The sequence below is a fragment of the Benincasa hispida genome, chromosome 12, assembly GCF_027475165.1.
Source record: "Benincasa hispida cultivar pf3 chromosome 12, pf3_genome.v1.1, whole genome shotgun sequence".
NCBI lineage: Eukaryota > Viridiplantae > Streptophyta > Magnoliopsida > Cucurbitales > Cucurbitaceae > Benincasa > Benincasa hispida.
In genome coordinates, this window is record NC_143489.1 from 69123384 (window position 1) to 69145916 (window position 22533).

The 22533-nt window shown below is 35.7% G+C and overlaps 1 protein-coding gene across 5 annotated transcripts; it reads left to right on the forward strand.

Annotated features, from left to right (window-relative positions):
• Positions 1–445: 445 nt before the first annotated feature.
• PRL1 (pleiotropic regulatory locus 1) lies at positions 446–18787 on the forward strand. 5 transcript variants are annotated; one of them, XR_005478906.2, is made up of 20 exons: positions 471–752; positions 943–967; positions 1071–1188; positions 1593–1671; positions 1836–1898; positions 7721–7802; positions 8377–8469; positions 10577–10640; positions 10744–10829; positions 10914–11015; positions 11126–11209; positions 14226–14286; positions 14361–14427; positions 14528–14605; positions 15172–15236; positions 15898–15975; positions 16061–16251; positions 16770–16827; positions 17307–17718; positions 18443–18787. XR_005478906.2 is itself a non-coding variant. In XM_090307989.1 (18 exons), the coding sequence occupies exons 1-17, from the start codon at positions 619–621 to the stop codon at positions 16231–16233; spliced, it is 1452 nt and encodes a 483-aa protein (XP_090164115.1). In that variant the 5' UTR covers positions 471–618; the 3' UTR covers positions 16234–16251; positions 17307–17968. The 5 variants fall into 5 exon arrangements, 2 of the variants coding, with proteins under 2 accessions (XP_038874340.1, XP_090164115.1); XR_016525193.1 differs by having other exon boundaries at positions 480–752; positions 16754–16827; XR_005478908.2 differs by lacking the exon at positions 16770–16827.
• The last annotated feature ends 3746 nt before the right edge of the window (positions 18788–22533 follow it).

Here is a 22533-nt window from a genome sequence, read left to right on the forward strand (position 1 = left end):
TCATGGTATTATTTTTTTTCAAGAAACAGGAAATATGAACAGTTATCAAACATATTCCCGTTTATTGTTCTCAAAATAGAGAAAAAAATGAGAATGTTATCAAACGGGCCCTAATTATCCTGTATATCCAAAAACAAACATTAGTTATCCTACATATTTAAAGCATGGACGTTTAAATTTCAAATATTTAATATTCATACCCAATAAATAATATATACGATCCAAACGGTCCCTAAGAGTTTTTTTTTTTTTTTTTTGGGTATATATAACCTATTTTAAATACTAAAAATATCCATAAAAATTTACAGATGGGCCGAAATTTGGGCCACCGAAGAATCTTAATCGGGCCCAAAAATGTAAAGAGGAGCTTACGGGCTGGCCAATATAATTTGGGTTCGGCCCGGGAAAGTTGTCAATGGGCTTAGTTCTCGGCCCAATAATTCTCGAGACGAGTTCTAGCAGTATCAATTGTAGGCTCAGGGTTCGCAACACTAGTTTAGGCGCCATTTCATCAGCAGAGCAGCGTCTTCTGCTGCTTCAGCTCCGCCGGAGTGCACATCGGAATCGGAGCTTTGTTAAAGCAAACTGACTATTTTCTGGCCGGAGACGGCGCAGAAGATGCCAGGCCCCGCCTTAGAGATGGAGCCAGTAGAACCACAGTCGTTGAAGAAGCTTAGCTTCAAATCTCTCAAAAGAGCCCTAGACCTTTTCTCTCCGGTCCACGGGCAGGTCGCTCCTCTCGATCCCGAAAGGTGCAGTTGCTTATTGTTTTAGTTCGATTTTCCGATGCGTAGTTTTGGAAGTTTACTGTAAAAGTTCATTTCGTTTGTTTTTGTTTGTTTGATTTTTTTTTTCTTTAGATGTTTATGTATGTTACTTTAAAGCTTATAGTTTCTAGCGGATTGACCCGTGCATTTGTCTTCTTTTATTTTCTGAATGCAGCAAAAAGATTCGTATCAGTCACAAGGTTAGTGAAATTCTTTCTTTCATGCTTTAAGCCATTGAATACTCTGCTGTTCTTTCTAGCTTCAATGGAGATTATCTTTTATTATTTGTATTTAAATACATAGATAAGTGTTGAGTACGGAGGAATGAAGAACACCAGTACTAAGCCTACTGGCCAAGCAAGTTCCGCTCCTGACAGTGCTCTTGGGACTTCAGCGCCTTCCAATGCCCTCGCACTTCCTGGTATACATCACCTGTCATTTTACTTGTAATCTTATACTGTATCCTTAAATAGGCCAATTCATCTGTAATTCTGTCTGTCCTGAACATTGATGGCCAAAATACTGGATAGGTCAGGGTTAGGTTTTCTCTATAATAGGTTCGACGGGAAGTGGAATTCAGTATGGATTAAGCTTCGATTTTGTTATTCTAAACCTTAAGTACATAGGGCTGATACACACTGAGATTCTAACTACCAGTGAAGTTAGCAGGTTGGCAGCTTAGTTACTAACTACAACTCTACTTCTAACTATCTAACTATCTTCAATTTTGTACAAAGATTAGGAAACACAAACATCTGTTGATCTTTTTAATGATTGTTTCAAATTATTTGGTTTTTGAGTTGAGTGGATCTCTCTGTAATGCAGGTCCGGGTGATTCTAGAGAGGCGAAGTCTGGGGCACAAAATGCACTGGTTATTGGTCCAACTGTGCAACCAAATGCACAGTAAGCACTCTCTCTATCACTTACTTTCTCTGCGTCTGTGCATTGAGTATATTTATTTTTGTGAAAAAATAAATTGATGTTTTTGTTCCTTTTGCATGAGTTAATTTTTTTTTCCTGTTTGGTTGGACTGTTGCTAATCTTTCTATATCATCTTTTATTTTCAGAACCGATGGTGGCCTTCAGGGAAGAAGCTCAGCAATTGTTTCGGCATCTGGTTCATCTGAAAGGTCTTAAAATTTCTGTACATTTCTTTTAGACCATAGCAATACGTTAGTGATGAAGGAATTTGTTAGGTATTCGAATCTGTAAACAAGAAATACCCAACAAGACAAATCCCAAGAAACAGAGCAATGCTCTAAGATGTTTATTTATATACTTCAAGGGAAAGATAACAATTGAAATCCACAATGCTCGAGAACAAAAAGATAATATGAGAAATAACAAAAATGGACAACAAAGAACCAGCCAATTCGAGAGGGCCGGGAATCTCTTCTCCAAGAGCTGCTCTAGCTTCACCAATATATTCCACACCCCTCGGACTCTTCCTCCATTATGTTTTATAACCAATTTCTCAACTGCTTAGTGGTCCTCTCTCCATCATTTCCCTCCATTTCCATCCCCTTGATTATTCCCTTCCTCTTTTATGATTTTTGTTGTAATTCCCTTTCTACCCTTTCTTTTATATGTGAATAATCAGGGGTTTAACAATATCGCTTGCCTCGAAACGCACCTTGTCCTCAAGGTGGAAGTAGGGATATTGTTCATTCATCAAATATACCAACTCCCATGTTGCTTCACTCTCCAGTAGTACCTTCCACTTTACTAACCATTCATTTGCAACTAACTCCCCATTCCAACGTATCCTTAAAACATGGCATAACTTGGAGTTCAAATTCTTCGGTCAACATTGGTGGATTGTGCTGGACTTGAGTAGACTGTCCCAACTTCTTTAATTGCGAGATATGAAACACATTGTGGATATTTGCTTTAGGTGGAAGCTCTAACTTGTAGGCCATTTCCCCAATTCGTTCTTTGACCTTGTATGGTCCGTAGTATTTAGGTGCCAACTTCTCACTCCTTTTGCGGGCCAAGGATCTCTATCTATACGGTCGTAGTTTAAGATAAACTTCATCTCCCTCCTCAAATTGTATTTCTCTCCTTTGAACGTCAGCTTGCTTCATTCAGTTTTGAGCCATCACAAGGTGTTCTTTTAAAGCATTCAGGGCAGCATCTCTCGCCATCAATTGTTGTTCTACCAAGTCATTCGTGGTCTTCTTCTCCCTGTGGGGATTCCTTCCAAACACGACTTGATATTGAGTGGTCTTAATCGAAGTGTGAAAAGTTGTATTGTACCAAAACTTGGCCCACAGAATCCATTTGCTCCATTTAGTTGGTTGTTCATTGTAAAAGCACCTCAGATACGTTTCTAGACAACGATTTACTCTTTCCGTTTGTCTGTCCGTTTGTGGATAAAAAGAGGTACTTCGTTTCAGCACCGTGCCCATAATTGAAAACAATTCTTTCCAGAAGTGACTTAAAAAGATTTTATCTCTGTAACCGGATTTCATGATGTTGTATGACTTCTTTAATAAAAAGATATGCTACTTGCTTTGCTGAAAATGAATGGTGCAATCTTATAAAGTGAGCATATTTGCCCCGCCTATCAACGACAACCATTCTTGAATCATATCCCTATGATTTTGGAAGTCCTACAAAGTCCATTGTCAGATCATCCCATATCTGGTCCGGAATTGGTAAGGGTTGAAGCAGCCCCTGTGGTTTTAAAGAATCTGTTTTGTTGTGCTGACATATCTCACATTGTTCCACATACCTCTTCACATCAACTTTCATCCCTTGCCAAAATATCTCATTTGACATTCTTTTATGAGTACGTAGGAACCCCGAATGACCCCCTAGCACTGAATTGTGGAAAGTATGGAGAAGTGACGGTATTAGTGATGATGTCTTTGAAATCACTAACCTTTCCTTACATAACAGCCTACCATGGTCCCATTGGTATGTGGGTTTTCCTTCTGGGTTATCCTTCAAAATGGAGATGATCCAGCTCTATATCCAATAGTGACAGTATAGTTAGCATGAATAACTCGGCTGTGAAAGATAATCTTGATAATGCATCAGCTGCTTTGTTTTGAAGCCTCGACTGGTAAAGTATTTCGAAATCGTTTCCCATTAATTTTGTCAACCATTTCTAGAATTGAGGTTGTACCTCCCGCTGTTCCATGAATTTAGTCCCCAGTAGGTAATGGCGCCACTTTTGTACTGCTAACACAACTGCCACCAACTCCCTTTTGTATATTGATTTTTCCTTGGCCCGAGGAGACAATTTTTGACTAAAGTATGCAATTGGTTTAGAGTTTTGCGTGAGTACTTCCCCCTAACCCAAATTCGGATGCATTCGTTTCAATTACAAATGGCAATGAGAAGTCTAGTAGGGCTAATACAAGGATAGTTACCATGGCCCGTTTCAGTTCCTCAAATGCTTGTTGGGCTTTCTCGTTCCAATCAAAGGCGTTTTTCTATAGTAGTTGAGTCAATGGAGTCGTGATCTATCCATATCTCTTCACAAACCTTCGATAATACTTAGTAAGCCCCAAAAAGCCCTTGAGTTCTGTTACGTTCTTTGGCTGTGGCCAATGGCCATTCCACCATTGCTCTGATTTTCTCTCCATTGGCTTCTACCCCTTCTTGAGATACCCAATGTCCTAGATATTCGATCCTAGTTTGGAAAAAAGAGCATTTATTCTGATTAGCAAACAATTTGTGATCTCTTAAAATGTTGAACACCACTGCCAGATGCATTTCATGAGTAGAGACATCCGGGCTGTTGATAAGGATATCGTCGAAAAATACTAATATAAATTTCCTTAGAAACGGTTTGAATATCTGATTCATCAGTGATTGAAAGATTGTAGGCACATTGGTTAGGTCGAACAACATCACAAGGATTTTGTAATGTCCTTCATGTGTCCTAAACGACGTCTTTTCTAAATCCTTTTCCCCCATTTGAATTTGATGGAAGCCTGATTGTAGGTCCAATTTTGAATAAACTGTGGACCCATGAAGTTCATCCGATACCTCTTCGATGACCGGGATTGGAAATTTATCTGCCACTGTTATTTGATTCAGTCTTCTATAATCCACACAGAATCTCCAACCCCCATCTTTCTTTTTGATCAGCAATACAGGGCTCGAATATGGACTACAGCTTGGTCTGATTATTCCTGCCAACAACATTTTCCCCACAAGCTTCTCGATCTCCTCTTTCTGATGATGCCCATATTTATACGGCCTCACATGGACCAGTGGTTGTCTTTCTTGAGTGATATTCTGGTGATCAATCTCCCGTTTGGGAGGTAATTCTGTTGGAACCTCAAAAATATCCTCATTCTCGTTGATTAGAGATTGGATCATTATCGGAAGTACTTCGTTCTTCTTACTTTCCACATTTGGAATCACATCCCGATTATCTATGATCTCCAAATTTTGAAATTCGATCAAGAACCCCTCGTCCTCTTCTTTCGATACTTTGGCTAAAGCTTTCAATGAAATTTTTGCTCGGGTCAATGATAGGTCACCCTTCAGCATAACTATCCGATCACCTTCCTTGAAGAACATTGTTAATTTGGACCAATGTACTCCCATGAACCCTATTGTGAACAGCCATTGCGTTCCCAACACGATGTCCATTTTCCCCAAGTCAACATTAACTACCAGCTCCTGTAACTTAACTGTCACTTCCTTGCAAATTCCAGTTCCTTTCATTTATTCTTTGTTGCCAATAACAACACCATACTTTGCCATACTAGTGTCTGGTAGCTTCAGTCTCTCGATTAATCCTTGATGAATGGAATTATGAGTCACTCCGCATTCTATCAGCACGATCACCTCTTTCCCTTCGATTTCCCCTTTTAACTTCATGGTGCCATGTTTTGAGAGTCCCATCATGGAACATAGGGATATTTCTGCCTCTTCTGTTAAACTCCATCGAATTCATCTCTAGGTTCTCTTTGATCTCTTCGACCTCCCCCTCTTCGTTCTCCTCTTCTTCAGTAGCTATAAATAACATTAGTTCTCGATTTTCTCTTACCATGCAGCGATAGCTTTGCAAGTACTTATTATTGCAACAAAAGTAGAGTCCCTTCTCCAGACGCTCTAGATTCTCGGTTGGAGAGTCGTTTTACCGGTGGCTCCTTCTTTGTCGGATTCCCTCTAATCGAAATTGAAACTTGGCGAGTAGGGCCCCTTTCAGCTCCTTTAGGGTTTCCTTTCACCATTGCACTGTTATTTTTAATTCCGCTTTGGGCTTCCCCCTTTTCGAGTCTAACTAGGCCCAATTCGTTTAGGGCTAGTTTGAAGGCTAGGTTACGATCATTCACGAGTTGGGCCTCCCTTATACACTCATCTAAGCCCAACGGATGTTGGCTGATTACCTCTGCTTGCAACGTTGGTTCCAATCTGTTTAAGAACGCATCTGTGAGTACGCTTTTGGCCATCTCCGATACCGGTGCCAATTAAGTGACAAATTTCTTCACACTCCTCATAACTTCCCTCCTGTTTGATCCATAGCAACCTTGCTCCGAGGCTAACTTCGCTAGTGGGACGATAACGCTCGAACATTCTTTTCTTCAATTCATCCCAGGACGTGATCGCCTTCTGGTTGTGGCTCCATCTGAACCAGTCGACTTTGTCCGGTACGAAACTCACCACAGCCACTTTCATCTTCTCCGCATCACTAAGTTAATGGATCTTCTAATAATGCTATGCCTTGTAGACCCAGGATTCCAGGTTTTCTCTAGCAAAAATCGGCATCTCCAATCTCTTGTACTTGTTCTTATCGATCCCTCCCGCTCCGTGGCTTGATGTGGAGTCTGCCTCTTCCAACTTTCCCTTCGGGATCCATCAACTATCCCGGATTCTTCATCCTTCCTCATCGAGTTGTTTTCTCTACATCTTCTGATGGTTTTTCCGTACTCTTACAAAGGCCTACGATTAAGTTCTTCAATTCCTGAATCTCTTTTTCACTAGCTTCCATCCTTTCCTTGATTTGCTTTTGTACCATCTGCCTTGTTAGCCCAAGTTGGATGGCTCTGATACCAATTTGTTAGGTATCCGAATCTGTAACCAAGAAATACCCAACAAGACAAATCCCAAGAAACAGAGCAATGCTCTAAGACCTTTTATTTTATACTTCAAGGGAAAGATAACAATGGAAATCCACAATGCTCAAGAGCGAGAAGATAATATGAGAAATAGCAAAAATGGAAAACAAAGAACCAGCCAATTTGAGGGGGCCGGGAATCTCTCCTCCAAGAGCTGCTCTAGCTTCACCAAAATATTTCACACCCCTCAGATTCTTCCTCCATTCTGTTTTATAACCAATTTCTCAACCGCTTAGTGGTCCCCTCTCCCCTCTCCCCTCTCCCCTCTCCATCATTTCCCTCAATTTCCATCCCCCTGATTACCCCCTCCCTCTTTTATGATTTTTGTTGTAATTCCCTTTCTACCCTTTCTTTTACACGTGTGAATAATGGGGGGTTTAACAGAATTATATGCAATCTTTCTAATGTATGAAATTTAACTATAGATGAGTTATAGCTGGAGTCTTAATCTTCGCTTCCTCCCTTCCTCATGTTTCCGGGGTTAGGGGCCTATAGTTGGCTGAATATTTGCAATTTAATTGATTTGGTGTGTTTTTTCAATTTTCACAATTCTTTAGAGGACTTATGTAATTAGTTGTCAAATCATCAAGCATGATATGTAGAATGCTTTTTAGTTCTTGATTTTGTAGTACACGCCCTTAATTTCTTCTTTTTTTTCTTTTTTGAGACATATGACATATCATACCATAAAAGATTCTTTTACTTACCTAGATCGATCCCTCAAAATCCTGGTGCATTCTCCTCATTATTGGCTTTTAAGCCAGTTCTCTCTTTTTTGTTTAATTGTTGCCTTTTAAGTCCGCTCATTCTTTTTACAGTTCTAGTATCTGTGGGGTTTACCCAAAATAGTTTGGCTTTTGGTCTTATAGGATGTCAACATCTGCAATTATGGAAAGAATTCCAAGCAAGTGGCCACGTCCGGTTTGGCATGCTCCATGGAGAAATTATAGGGTTAGTTTTACTATTGTTTGTTTATTTATTTTTCCTATTGTTCTATGTGTTTATTGTCATGGATATCAACAGTGTTTCAGATGTAATTTATTTAAATGAAAAAAGTGGGATGAGGTTTGAAGTTTTAATCTTATGGTCCAATTCAATTCAACTTGTATATATGCGTCCAGTATTCCGCAATTTATTCAATAAATATCCTTTGGTCCCCATCTCCCTCCATTTGCTGCCTTTGCCTTACGGAGGGGGAAATGTTGGATCACTTGTTTCTGCACTGTTCTTTCTTGGCTCTTTTGTTGAATTGACATACCTTTTTTTTTACAAAAATAGATGAAAATAGAATTAAGAATCTTAAGAATGCTTTTCTGAAGCAGTTATTGAAAATGACATGGCATGGAGTAACAGAATAGTATCTGAATTGAGGACTGCATATTGTGGCGCCAATTTATATGCTTCTTTCTGTTGACTTTATTATTCGCCATTTATGATTTAACATGTCATATGAATTATTGTGTGTATCTTGCATGTGATATTTGCTACTTCCTGCTCGTAAACAAACACTTGTTTTGGTGTACAGGTCATAAGTGGTCACTTGGGGTGGGTAAGGTCGGTTGCATTTGATCCCAGTAACACATGGTTTTGTACGGGTTCAGCAGATCGTACAATCAAGGTATTTATTTTTAAAATTATTTAATATTCATGAATTCCATTTTTGTTTGTCACGGTGCCGTTTATAGATTCCATAGTTTTTGCCCTTTGATAACAATTTTTATCTGAGTTTTTCTGCAGATGAAAATTGAAGTGACATTTATGTGTGATAGTTTTTTTTTCCTTTTGAGTAGAAACATGTTTCTTCTTACTAGGATAGTATGACATGAAATAAATCCAAATAAGATTGGTGTATGGTGCTGGTACACATAATTGTATGAATCAAAGACGTTCCATTGTAATCAAAATATTCAGTAAAGAGTATTGATTATGTATCCACTCTAGCTAGAACCATGGAGACTACAAAGGCACCCACCTCTAAGTCAAGATAATAGAGAGTAGTAATAAAATTCTGATGAAAGAGAAGGCAACATTACAAATACTAATATCTTGATTATTTATAAGAGCTCTTACCTCCCTATGAAAGGCCTTTCAATTTATTTTAACAACACTACCAGCAAAAGCTTGGAGTAAAAGTGTTTCCATATTGCTAGTTACCTTAATAATTATTTTTTTCTCCAAATACAATCCAAGATGTTCAATTTTATACTAAAAAACCACACCAGTGGATCAGTTTAGTTTTTTGGTATTTTGTTCCACTCCTAATGGAGAGATAAGTGATTGACATTCTTATTATCATTCTTACACAAAACCATCAAACTGGGGAAAATAAAATGTGGGATGTTGCTTAGTCCTGTCATGTACTATGTCTGAGGTGGTTCTCCTTTGACCTTTTATCCTCACAGTTCAAATTTTTCTTTGATAGTTCTTCCTTCGTTTTAAAAAGAAACCTGAAAGTATATAACTAAAGGGAAAGCAAAGATCCTAAGGTTGGGGGAAGAGGAATCCCCCTCCTAAAAAGACTAATTACGAAAACTTTTCTTTTGTTATCGGAGGGATTTGTTAGAGGCAGTTTACTGTGCATTGCTTCAAAAAAAAAAAAAAAAAAAAAAAAAATCAAAGCTAGAGATATTATCTTCTAAAAGTCTCTGATTTCTTTACAACCATCAGCCCCACACCAAAGCTATCACTGCTAAACCACACAGAACCTTTGCTTTTCTTTTGATCTCCCATCTGTTTAGAGCAGTGTTTTCTAAAGCTCAAGGTGCAACAAAGCACAATAGTCTTCAGGGGCTTAAGAGCAAGGTGCAAAAAAGTACTACATTAAGAAGAGAAAGCATAGTTGAAATAGTAATATGAAAAAAAGGATCTCTATACACAAGAAATTTTGCATTTAGGCTTAGTAAATTTGATTTTTAGTTAATAAAGAAGGAAAATCCCTAATTATGACTATTTTTAAGAAAGAAAAAAAAAGCCCCAAGGCCCGGGTCGTTGAGCCTTGGGGCTTCACAAAAGGTGTGCGCCTGAGGCACACCTTATTTTTTTGAGCCTTGCCTTTTCAAGGTGAGGTGCTAGATCTGTACCTTGAGCCTAAGCACGTGCCCAGGAGGGCTTTTTAAATCACTGGTTTAGAGATTTCACCAACCAAGCAGTCGTCAATTTGATGGTCTAAATTCAAGCGTAGTGAGCAGAAAATCCCATCTTGTTTTAAATAGAACTGCGGTGTAGGAACAAATGGTCTAATAGTCTAAGGACTCCTCTATCAAACAGAGACTGGAAACTGAAGTGGGAGGGCCCACCCTTAACATTTCTTCTATAATTCGTCATATGTATTGGGCCCCCTATAAACTACGGACCAAAGGCAAAAACTGACTCTTCTTAGGCATTTCAAAATGGATGAAATTAGAGGAGTTTTGTGGGGAAGCTCTGATTCCTATGGGGTTCTGAACGCTGATTATTGTTTTGCATTTGATCTCAAGTACATTCAGGCATGGTATTGAAGTTATTTTAATTGAAGTTCAGGCAACAAAATGCTGTAGGATTTGGTATTGGCCCTAGTCTTGAATTCAGTGACCAAGGAGGATGTAATATTTTACTGTAGGTCAGAAAATGAGATTAACTAAGAATAAGTTTAACTTAATTATTAGAAATATTGCTGCGTAAACTGAAACTCGACATTGGAAATTCAGTTATATATATATTTTTCTTTTTGAATTTTGATCTATTAGATTTGGGATGTTGCAAGTGGAAAGTTAAAACTCACATTGACAGGCCACATTGAGCAAGTACGAGGTCGGTTCTTATTCATTTTTATCTTAGCATAAATGCTTAATTAATATTATTGCGGCTTACTGCTGTTTTGAATGTATTTTTTAAAGTGCAATTTTGTCAATAGGTCTTGCTGTCAGCAACAGGCATACCTACATGTTTTCAGCTGGTGATGACAAACAAGTTAAATGTTGGGACCTGGAACAGAATAAGGTTTAGATAGTTCTTTTCATTTATCTCTAGAGAGCTCAATCCTTGATGTGAAATGGTAAGGAAACAGAATTAATTTCTTTACAGGTAATTCGTCATTACCATGGTCATCTGAGTGGTGTTTACTGTTTGGCTCTTCATCCAACAATTGATGTTTTGCTTACTGGGGGACGTGATTCTGTCTGTCGGGTAAACTATTTTACCAAATTCTTTGATCTATAATTTTATGGTATTATACAAGTGAGTTTCTTTCTTGGTGTTTGAAATTTAGTATGGTTGATATGAGATTTGTCTTCTAGGTATGGGACATTCGAAGTAAGATGCAAATTCATGCACTCTCTGGGCATGATAACACAGTTTGCTCAGTTTTTACTCGTCCTACGGTATCCTTTTCTATCTCTTATTTTTCCTTTCGATATTTTGGTCATGTTAATTTCTTTCAATAGACTTTGTACTGTGTAGTTCTCTTAGATAGATTGTCACACCCTCTCCCAGATTATCCTCTAAATCGTAGAAGGAATGTGAAGACAGCAGTCGTCAACTCTCTTATGACAACAACTGTCCAACCTGTTCTTGTGTACCTATCTCCTTAGCACTTGTTAAACTTGATTAGCAGTTTATAACTTCTATATCTTCCATAATCTCGTCATCAAACCACTGCACATATATATATACATACTGCTAGTTAGTTACCAAACCAACAGATTTCAACAGATTTTGGAGACTTAAGTTTAATATAACAATAGTTTGTCACAAGTTCTACCCTTTCTCCCATGACATGTACAGACAAAAACTAGGGTTTAAACATAACAAATGTCCACCTAAACTTCAAAATGCTTGCAAGATTTTGAGTAGTGACCAACTGGCAGATCTACGAGGCTTCGGGACGTCGACCACTATCTATGGAGGAAAACATTTGAAAGTATGAGCTTTAAATGCTCAGTGAGTGACTACGGAAAGAAACGTGCTTTCATACAAAAGTAATATAACATGCCTTACATATAACATTTACATGCTCATTTTTCAGGGTTTAAAAATAAAAATTGAAAAATTGAAATCATAGCATATAAAAACCCTGAATTAAAACTCATTGTTATTTCTTATAAAGCACCTTTACTCCTCTGTCTGAACATTGAGGGGGAGTCCTTTAGCTCAATCCTTGATAACCTTCATTGAGAGAGCCCTTTTGCTCGATCTCATCAATGTCAATAATGTGGGTCATACGTGCACGTAGAGCTGATTCGGATCCTATCTACCTTACCATACCTTCGATATGAAGGATCCATAACATAATGAGAATCTAGGTACCTTGTCATACCTTTAGTACCAACATTTGGAGTAGGGCTTGTACAAGGCACAAAACAATTTAAACATTCAATGTATATAAAACAAAATACTCGTGATGAACATGATTAAACTTCATGGTTTTCACGTTGCTGCATAGTGCCTTGCAACTGTTCATGCTCAGCAATTGCCTTATAGAAAATCATCCTAACTCAATACAAGGACACAAACTTACAGAAACTTAAATTCACATATGAAATCTCATTCTTTAAAAACATGGATCGTGCGATCAACATATAAATAAAGCATGTATTGTAGAAATCATGGTATTAAAACATGTTTGTCTGGCTATGCGTTGAAAATCATACGCAAAACTTGTCATTTAGAAATCAATTATAAAACTTGTCACTCATTGTCTTAAGCTACTTATCCAAGGGTCTGTAGGCCTCTTCTATTTGTGTCTGCCCTGTAATAAAAAGAGGTCCCTTGGTTAGTATTATTAACTCTCTTTTGAGCATAACATATAAACTTAACTTCACCGCATACTAGTAATGTCATCGCATCATGACTAAGCTCATCGCATTGCTCATACTTAGCCAATTTACCTTTTACTTGGCTCCAGATAGGCAACCCTTGCAATCGGGTGCTCGTAAAGTCACGAAAACATGTCTTTGTGCCTATGCGATGAATGCCCGCTGTCTACGATCGCATAAATCTTTGCTAATTGCCTATGCGCTTCGTCGCATTTTTCGTCTGGTCAGCTGCTTACTTGTCCTTCGGATGCAGTTGCCTGTTTATTCTTTCATAGCATCATTTCCATATTTCTTTCACTAAAGTTCCTAAGAATTTGCTCATAAACACTTTAACTTCCTTACCTTAGAATTCGAGCATCAAATTCTTCTGAATAGGTTGGAAATTCTTTACTCTTATTGAGCTTGCCCAAAATTCCTTTAGTACAACTGAGCTTCAAGTGGCAGCAACACTCCCTCTTAGGCGTCTGAAAATTTTGGCAAAACAGTTTCTTTCTTTGCAACACATATTTGTACTTGGGCTTGCATGTAAACTTGCCTTAATTAAACGCTACCGGGCATGTTAATCCTTAATTAGCGTTTCTAAGGCTGCCACTTACCCTACTTACCAAATGATTAAGCTGAACTCTTCAGCTTAATTTCATCGCATGGGGCTTGCAATCATTTAAGCCCTTTCCTAATCATCGCATACTCCTAACCATCATCACATCAGTCCACGACATCAGTCCCCGACCAACACACACTTCGCGACCCTCCTAACACACTGCCTTAAGCATCTTCTTGGAGTGTTTGCTTAGGCAATTGGGCCACTTGCACAACGCCTACATTGGTCCTCACCAATCTCATATGAATTTGGTCGCATACTTTTTTTCCAAGCTCATCCAACTCTGACTCACTCGAGAGCCAGTTTAACTTCTTCTATTGCCTTCACCATACTTCATGGACCATACTTAACCATAATGTCCTCTTCTTGGACTTCTGGCCGTATAACTCGACATGTTTGGCTGCATAGCCTGACATGACTTCGTCGCATAGAGCTCTCTGTTTCCTTCTAAGTGTTAACTTTTCTCTATCTCACCCGAGAGAGCTCATCCTCCCACACTTAGTATTTTTCTGCCCTCCAAGTAGTTAGAAAAATTTTGCCTTCCTTTGGCCTCAACTCTCAAAATTTTACCAAGTGTTTGCTGCTCTTTACCACCCGAAAACACAACTTCCTAACACTTACAATATTTTCCTCATTTAACCTTTACATACAAACACAATAAACCTTTCATACATTTCAACTAATACAAACATTATAATACATACTTACAAGTGCTTAAATACATAATTAAGAGAACTTAAACATAATTAGCCAGTAAAACAAGTTTAGGGGTTTACACAGATCATTACCCCCTGTTCCTGCATAACATTAGTTGTTGTTCTTCTTCTTGCTTGATGCCTCCTTCATTTCTGCTTGATCAGGGCTAGATGTTCTATTTTTTTTGGTTATGGGATGGTTACAACTTTTTTTAGAAGAGAAGAAAAACGGTACTGGGATTATAAGAACCTGTTTCTTACTAATTTAGTCTTTGAGTATTTGCAGGACCCACAAGTAGTGACTGGCTCCCATGACACAACTATCAAGTTTTGGGACCTCAGATATGGTAATTTTATACATTTTACTACTATACCATTAAGTTGTGCCTTCATTTTCGTACTTGATTTATTTGCTTGGCAGGAAAGACAATGACAACTCTGACATACCATAAGAAATCTGTTCGGGCAATGGCATTGCATCCTAAAGAGTATGATATTGCAAACTTAAAGAAGCAACTTTTTCCATATTTGCTTCCAATGTCACTGCTTTGCACTTTTTACACTTGTTATCCCTTGCCCCCTTTCCAGGCACAGTTTTGCATCTGCCTCAGCTGATAACATCAAGAAATTTAACCTCCCTAGAGGGGAGTTTATGCACAATATGCTGTGAGTTCCCTATCAAGCATGCTATGCCATATAAGTTGAAAACATATTTTGGAATTAATAGAGTTATTCTAGCCACTTTTTTCAACTCTTTAGGATCTTTAGGATGCATCCTAAAGAGTTGAAAAAAGTGGCTAGAATAACTCTATTAATTCCAAAGATTAGGTCTACGTGTGACTTGAGTTGAGATATATTAAAGGAAAAGAAGGGAAAAAGAATCTTTTTTTATAAAACAGTTTCTTAAATCTGTTCTCACTGAACTACTAATTGTAAAAAACACCCTACTGTTGTTAGGTCATTGATAGTTAATAAAGAATTTGGACTATCTTCTGGATTTTTTTAGGAGGCATGATAATTCCAGGAACAGCCTTCTTGTGCAAGCTTTTATTTTTAAAGTTTATCTTGTTCCCGCTGACTTAGTAGTCTAGCTCTATTTCTGACAAGTAACGCCTATTTTCATGCTTTGCAAATATTTAGTTTCTTTCAAAAGAAAGAAGGCACGTATGTTTGTTATCCATCAGATAATTAAAATACCTGATATTCCAATGTTGTATCTCTTTTGTGCTCAGTTCTCAGCAGAAGACTATAATCAATGCAATGGCTGTCAATGAGGAGGGTGTTATGGTGACTGGAGGTACTATTTTACTGTCCTGACTAAACTTGGATGGAAATGTTGTTGGATAAATTAAGTTCACTCTTCCCTCTGGCCTCTGCCTTTTGTTTTTCTTGAAACATATGAATATATATGTTTTTTTCCTTCCCTGGAGTTCTTTGGTTCTTATTTCCCCTAGGAATGGCTGGAAATTGCTTTTGGTGAATAGCTTATTATACGCCTCTCTGTTCCACAATTTCCAGTTCTTTTTATTGGAAAAAAATCAAATGTCAAAGCCACTCCGAAATGGGTAGGAATGCTATAAGAATATTAACATAATATTAGGGGCATATTAGTAATTAGCTAAGGAAGTTGTCAAATTGCTTGTTTATCTTTTTAAGTTCTTTACCTTTTATACCACAATACATTTTGGTTATGTTTAGATTCCTTTCACATCCCTCCTGAATTTTCTTGTATCAACTGTATCTCTCAAGATCTTTGAAGAAGATTAACATGTTTATCTTGTGAGTTCTTTACCTTTTATATTTCAATTCAGTTCTGAAGACGATTTAGTACGCAAAAGTAAATAGTGAATATTCAAATAAATATTCTACTCGAATGTATTTATTTCATGTCCATTACATTCATACTTAATTAAATCTACATTTCTAATACTAAAACAACAATTTTTTCTATCATGCAGGTGACAATGGTAGCTTATGGTTCTGGGATTGGAAGAGTGGTCATAACTTTCAGCAATCGCAAACAATTGTACAGCCTGGTATTAATCTCTTCATGTTTTACTTTGTTTTCCCTCGTTTTGCATTTTATCGAAAACTTTTAAGTCGACAAATCCACTATTTCAGGCTCGTTGGACAGTGAAGCTGGTATATATGCGCTTTCTTATGACATAACTGGTTCGAGGCTTGTAACTTGTGAAGCTGACAAAACAATTAAAATGTGGAAAGAGGATGAAAATGCTACCCCTGAAACTCATCCTCTCAACTTCAAGCCACCCAAAGATATCCGAAGATTCTAGACCTTGGTTCCCGCCACGGTTAGTGTTCTTCCAGGTTACTTGTATGCATCGAGAAATTATGTAGACTTAGAATTTCCCATACTTTCTGAGTCTCACGAATAGAAACAACCTCTTAGCTCTTCAAGGTGTTTTTTTTTTTTTTTTCCGTATATATGATTAATTATGTCAGTTATGAATTCTCTGTAAATTAGGCAATTTTTCTAAAGGAGTTGTTGCAAGTGTACCATTTCTGCTTATTACGAAGTTGAAATTTTAGAGAATATTTTCTGATAGATATTCAAATTTTCTGTGAATGGTAGAATCATTATTGTCATCCTTTGATGTTCTAATTACTTTTCTCGACTAATATTTTTCCAGTGAATGATTAAAGCAGTTTCCTTGTATCTACACCAGACAAATATGTTTATTTGTCTATTGGTGGGGCACTGCCGTATTCTTTGACTTTGTCACCCAAACTTAGTGCTACCATTACTTCCGTAATTTGATTTTAGTTTTTTTTTTTTTTTCCTCCTTTTAATAGTGTGTTTTTGGATCAGCTTATGCTTTGACGGGACGACCTGGTTTCATGGACATTCATAGGATATTAAATCCTAGGTAGGTGGCTGATGGAAAAGAAATAGAGTATGAGTAAAAAATAGTAAAGACGACAAAAAAAAAAAAATGGATTTGAAATAGTATTGCAAGGGAAATTGGGATATATAGCAATATTCTAGGTTTCATATGGATATATGACAAGAATAGACTTTTTTCAAAATTATGGCAAACCCTCCCTCTGCACGTGATAGTTGATCTTTCATGATACTCAAGAGGCCCTCAACTGAATATCTAGTGTAACTAATTTTGTGTTGTAGATTTTTTTCAAACATAGATACTAATTTTCTCTTAAATTATCATCCCATGTTGTTTTGAAATTAAAATAACATATGCAATTTTTTTTTCCCTTCCAATTATCTAATCTATATATAACAGTCAATTTCTAAATTATATACCATCCCCAGTTATTGTGTTGGTCGACTATACCAACCATAGATGAGATATACTGAGAGAGGTATAAATTTTTGGTGGTTGAATAGGTGACTCTGCAAGTGGAGAAGAAGCAATTAGACGTTTCTAAACAAACAATTAAAGATAGTAGGGTTTGTTAAAGCCTACAGGTATTAGGTAGGCTTCTCTAGTAGTTCAATTGCCCTCTACGGGGAACTGGGGAGAGAAAAAGGTTGTAGGAAGATATTTTCAAACCAAGCGAGAAGTTAAAAGATGAGGGGGGGAAATGAAACGCTTGAATGAAGAATAGAAAGGGCGGACAGGTTGGTTTGAGTCTTGAGGACTCGTTGGTCAAAGGAATGGGGAGGTCTTGATGGTCGGGACAAAGCAGTATCAACTACATGTTGGGGTTCCATGTGGCAAACATGACGGCTTTTAGACTTGGTTGTGGTGGGTATCATTGCTTTGAGTAAAGATTTATGCCATGTTTCATCGGTGAGGGTAAGTGGGTTTCTTTTCCCTATCATTTATCTCATAATTTCCCCGATTTCTTTTGGTGCCAGTATAGTCGTAGACTAGCTACTTCAATGCTAAAGATTTTGGAAAAAAAGAAAACAAATCTTATAGAGAAGAATTATATTGTAATTAACTTTTTTTTTTCTTTTGCCAACCAGTCTTATTTTATAATTATCGAATAAGATTTGTGTATTTGAAGAATTACACAGTAGTAAACTTTTTTTTCCTTTGCCAACCAACCTTACTTTATAATTATGAGTTTCTCTAGTTTTAGAAATCGAATGAGATTTTTATATTTGAAGAATTATACTGTGATTAATTTTTTTTTTCTTTCATATTTTGGGTTTCTCCGGCTTTAGAAGTCTAATAGAATTTTTGTATTTAAAAAATTACACTGTAATTCATCTTTTTATCCGATATTTTTAACAATATTTTCTATTTATTTCACTGCATGTATGTGTAAACCAGGTTTAGTTTTTGTCTTTTCTATATAATCCTTGCATTCTCTTTTATTTAGTTTTATGGTCCTTCAATAAGAACACCCATCTGGGATCCCACCTTCTTTTAAACAAATCTTGTACCTTCATTTTGTTCCAAATTTTTCTTTATTTTTTTTATATTGGATTTAACTATATTTTTTAGTGCCATTTTAATACATCATCTTATTCTGAATTTTCCCTAATTTTTAAACTTTATCCTGTTTTTCTAGGCGATTTCAAAACAAAGATTTGATCCTAATTCAAAAAATTCGTCTGGCTGGAGAATCTCTGTTGGTGTACTTTTTTTCAAGTACTGGGTATGTGCTATTGAAGTTTCCTCTTTCTCCAAACTAAGTTTGTACTCAAATGGAGGGTCAATCGACTGCATTTATGAAAGTAATGATTTTTCTATTTCATTTTAATTTATTCTTTAGTGGTTTGTTATGATTTAACCTGAAATAATATTTTTTTGTTACGATAAAAAAGATCTGCATGTTTTTAATTAAAATGAGAATGTATTGGAGTTGAGGGTATTAATGACATTTATAAATTATTAATTAATTATTAATTCAATCATTTTTTTTTATTTTTCAAAATATGAAATCAATGTCATATTTTCAAATAAAATTTTATAATTTGTTATTTTTCTTGTTAGTCCCTGTAGTTAGTTGTACGTTATAATTGTTGATCATAATTGGAGCTCCAAATATGAATGGATTATAATAGGGCATTCCATCTACTTGACGTTTGGAATATCCCATAATTTGTTTTGGATGACTTTTTACGTGCTGAAGGGCATGTTTGGACTTTATTTTTTTTCGAAAAGGATTTATTTATTTATTTTATTTTATTACTAGACTTGGTGGATGTGAGTTGATGGGATGTCTTGGAACCCTTCTAATTCGTTACCGACCCTTGGCAAAAAAAAAAAAAAAAAAAAAAAAAAAGATAAATAAATTCATATTTTACAGCAACTTTACAATGACAAAATTGACATATTAATTTTTAACTTCCAAAATCATTATATTTACCACATTACCCCCCACTTGTTTGATTTGTATTGTGAGGTAGGAAAATTATGCCTTCATTAGGTATGTGTAATTTTGTTTATATATTTATCAATCTAATTAATTATGCAAAATTGAACTTTATAGATTCAAAATCACGCAACTATTGATATGAAACATACTCAAAGCTCACAGGTTCGAAATTCGAGTGAGCATAACGCACTCAAAAGTGTCTGAAATTTTTTTATTATCACAAGAAAAGGTGACTCATGCCTCCAAAGCGGATCTTGGGTGGGCATGAATTGAAAAAAAAAAAAAAAAAAAAAACCATTTTGGTAATTATACAATAATTGGATTGTATTCATTTTTATTTTTCTTTCAATAGATTATCTTTTCCCTTTAAAAAAATTATCAACAAACTAATAGTGTAGACGGTTCTTTTGAAGATATAAAGACTATGTTTGAAAATTTGAAAAAACAGTTACTAAAATGAAATTAAACTTAAAAGATAAAGATTCGATGTATTTTAACCTAATAAATACATTATAATAATAACCTATGCTAACTTTTGACTCTTTAAAAACTCACAAGCTAGATATATAAAATTGCAATTTAGAATTTAATTATTTTTACATTATTTAGATGGTTTAGACCTTACAATTGCGACCACGTTATGTCTAAACTTTACAAATAGTTGCTTTCGTTTTTTCATACGATTGGCTCAAATCCCAAGAACGTGGGACCCAGGTTTGAATAAAAATATAATTATCACGTTTTATTTTTCTCTCTCTAATATTTCATTTTTATTATTACCCATTTCCAAAATTGTCAAAATACCCAACCAACCAAATATGGACAAAAATAAAATCAACTATGTTTTTCGTTTCTATATTCCAAGTATTCTTTCCTTGTTTTGAACAAGTTTGTTCTTTCCAAAAATTATTTCTCTTATTATGGACTTCGTTTATTCCTTCTTTTATTTTGTCTCCAAGTTAAATTATAGATTAGTCTCCTAATTCTTTTAGTTTATTTATATTTGATCTCGGAATTCTAAAAAGTGTTTAATCGTTCTTTAATATTGTAATTTTCATCTCGGAATTCTAAAAAGTGTTTAATCGGTCTTTGATATTGTAATTTTGTATCTAACATATTTTTGAATATGAAACAGTGTTTGGGTTATAATAATATCTGTCTGGAATGTATATTATTTTAGTATGAGCAGAAAATGGTAACCACTATGACAAATAAGGAAAGAGAGAATGACTAAGAAATAGTAGATATTGTAAAAACGAAGAATTTGAAATAGTAATATTACAATTAGTTGTAGGTTATAATAGTTAGGAACGCCAACTATTATAATGGGAGCTGTTTGACGAGGTTTCTGGAGGAATTTAATTCGTAGAGTTTTCAATTTTGCATTTGTATTAGTTTTAGTATACTATAGTGAGTATAATCTTTAATATTTGATCGTTTGATTTTTTCTCTCGAAAAGTAAACTTTAATCTTTAAGTCTGTTAATTTTCTTGGAGGATCGACCTTTAAACTTGCTGATTAGTTTCGAGCAGCCTTTGGATTTTAATTCTTAAGCTTGTTGATCTTCTTGGATGATCAGCCTTTGGGATTAATGATCTTTTTAAAAGTTCGACCTTTAGGCTGGTTGATCTGCTTGAGTCTTCCTCTGGCTTTTTGATCAGCTTGGATCTGCTTGTTCATAAGTTTGGGTCGTCTTTAGTTTGTTGATCGGCTTGGATTGGCCTTTGGTGCTTCAATCTTCTAGTCTTTAAGATTGAGAGCTTGAGAGCTCCGGTCGTCAGAATTTGAGAGCTTCGTGGCTTTAGTCTTTGGAGCTTGAGAGAAGTTATATTCTTTAGATCTTCAGAGCACAAAAGGAGTTATATTTAAATGACCCGACAACCTGGATTACCCAACCTAAACTATAAAGATTGGGTTGGGTTAGTTTTGTTTTTTGGTTGGGTTAGATTGAATTTTTTATACTTTTCTTGGGTTGAGTTGGTATAGGGTTGAATAAAAAAAAATAATAACCAGCAACCCAACCCATGGGTAGGGTTGAGTTGGGTTAGAGACCATATTTGAGTCATTCGGGTTGCCATCTTAACCAACCAGAATTTTCGGGTTGGTCAAAAAAGACACCACGGCCCAACCCAACCAACCCATGTACACCTCTAGTTATATTCTTCAAGTCTTTATTTGAAACTTCAAATCTTTAGAGAGCTTTGATCTTTCGTTCTTCCAACCTCCCCCAGATAAAGGGGCAAGACCTCTATTTATAGAGATTTCTCATGGGCCTTATATGGGCTTGAGCCAAATCTTTTATTTCTCCCAAATTTTTACCACTGCTTGAATTTGGTTGGGCATGAGCAATTTTAATTACTCGGCCCTAGTTCATTTATAATTTCTACAATGGACTTGATCTCTTGTTGATGATGTAGCCTCAAACATAGAGTGAGCTATAATAGCACACTCCACCCACTTGAAGATGGGGCCCAAATACCCCTTAAATAATGTCTTTGTTCTTTTTAATACAACAATTGCGAGGATGAGAAATCGAACCTTTAATATAAAATATGTCTAAACTTTCAATTATGCATCAAATAGGTCTCTGAATTTTCAATTTCGTGTCAATTAGGTCATTGACCATTCAAGATTTCTTTTAAAATGCATATACCCACTTAACATAAAATTGAAAGTTTAAGGTTCAACTAGACTTAAAAGTTAAAATTCAATTTTATATCTAATAGATTTATAATTTTTAAAAAAAACTCAAATATTTCATATACCTATTGGATACGAAATTAAAAGGTGAAAAACCTATTAGAAAATTTTAAAGTTTAAAAAAATTACAAATAAAAAAAAAAAATATAAAGACTTATTCTATAAATATACACAAACTTGGACCAAACTTGCAATTTTATTTTATTTTATTTTATTATTATTATTATTATTAAGTGGTTTTCAAATATATATATTTTTGTTTGCCAACGTTTTAGAGGATTGGATGAGATGAGATTATTTTGGTTGATTCCTATATCGTGTCTCATATGAAACTCATTTCATCATTGATATAGAAGTTTCTTCTTCACCTCCATCTTTTATTTACAGTAAATAAATAAATAAAAATAAAAAATAGGTTCCATCTCCTCATAGATGAAAACGAGACATCTGTCGATATGCAATTTAAAACAATTAATGAGAGAAAATGCATGTGTTCGCCTTAAAACCAAATCAATAAGAAATTTGAATAACGATTCAATCATGAATATTGAGGAATATTCATAATAATAAATAAGCTAATA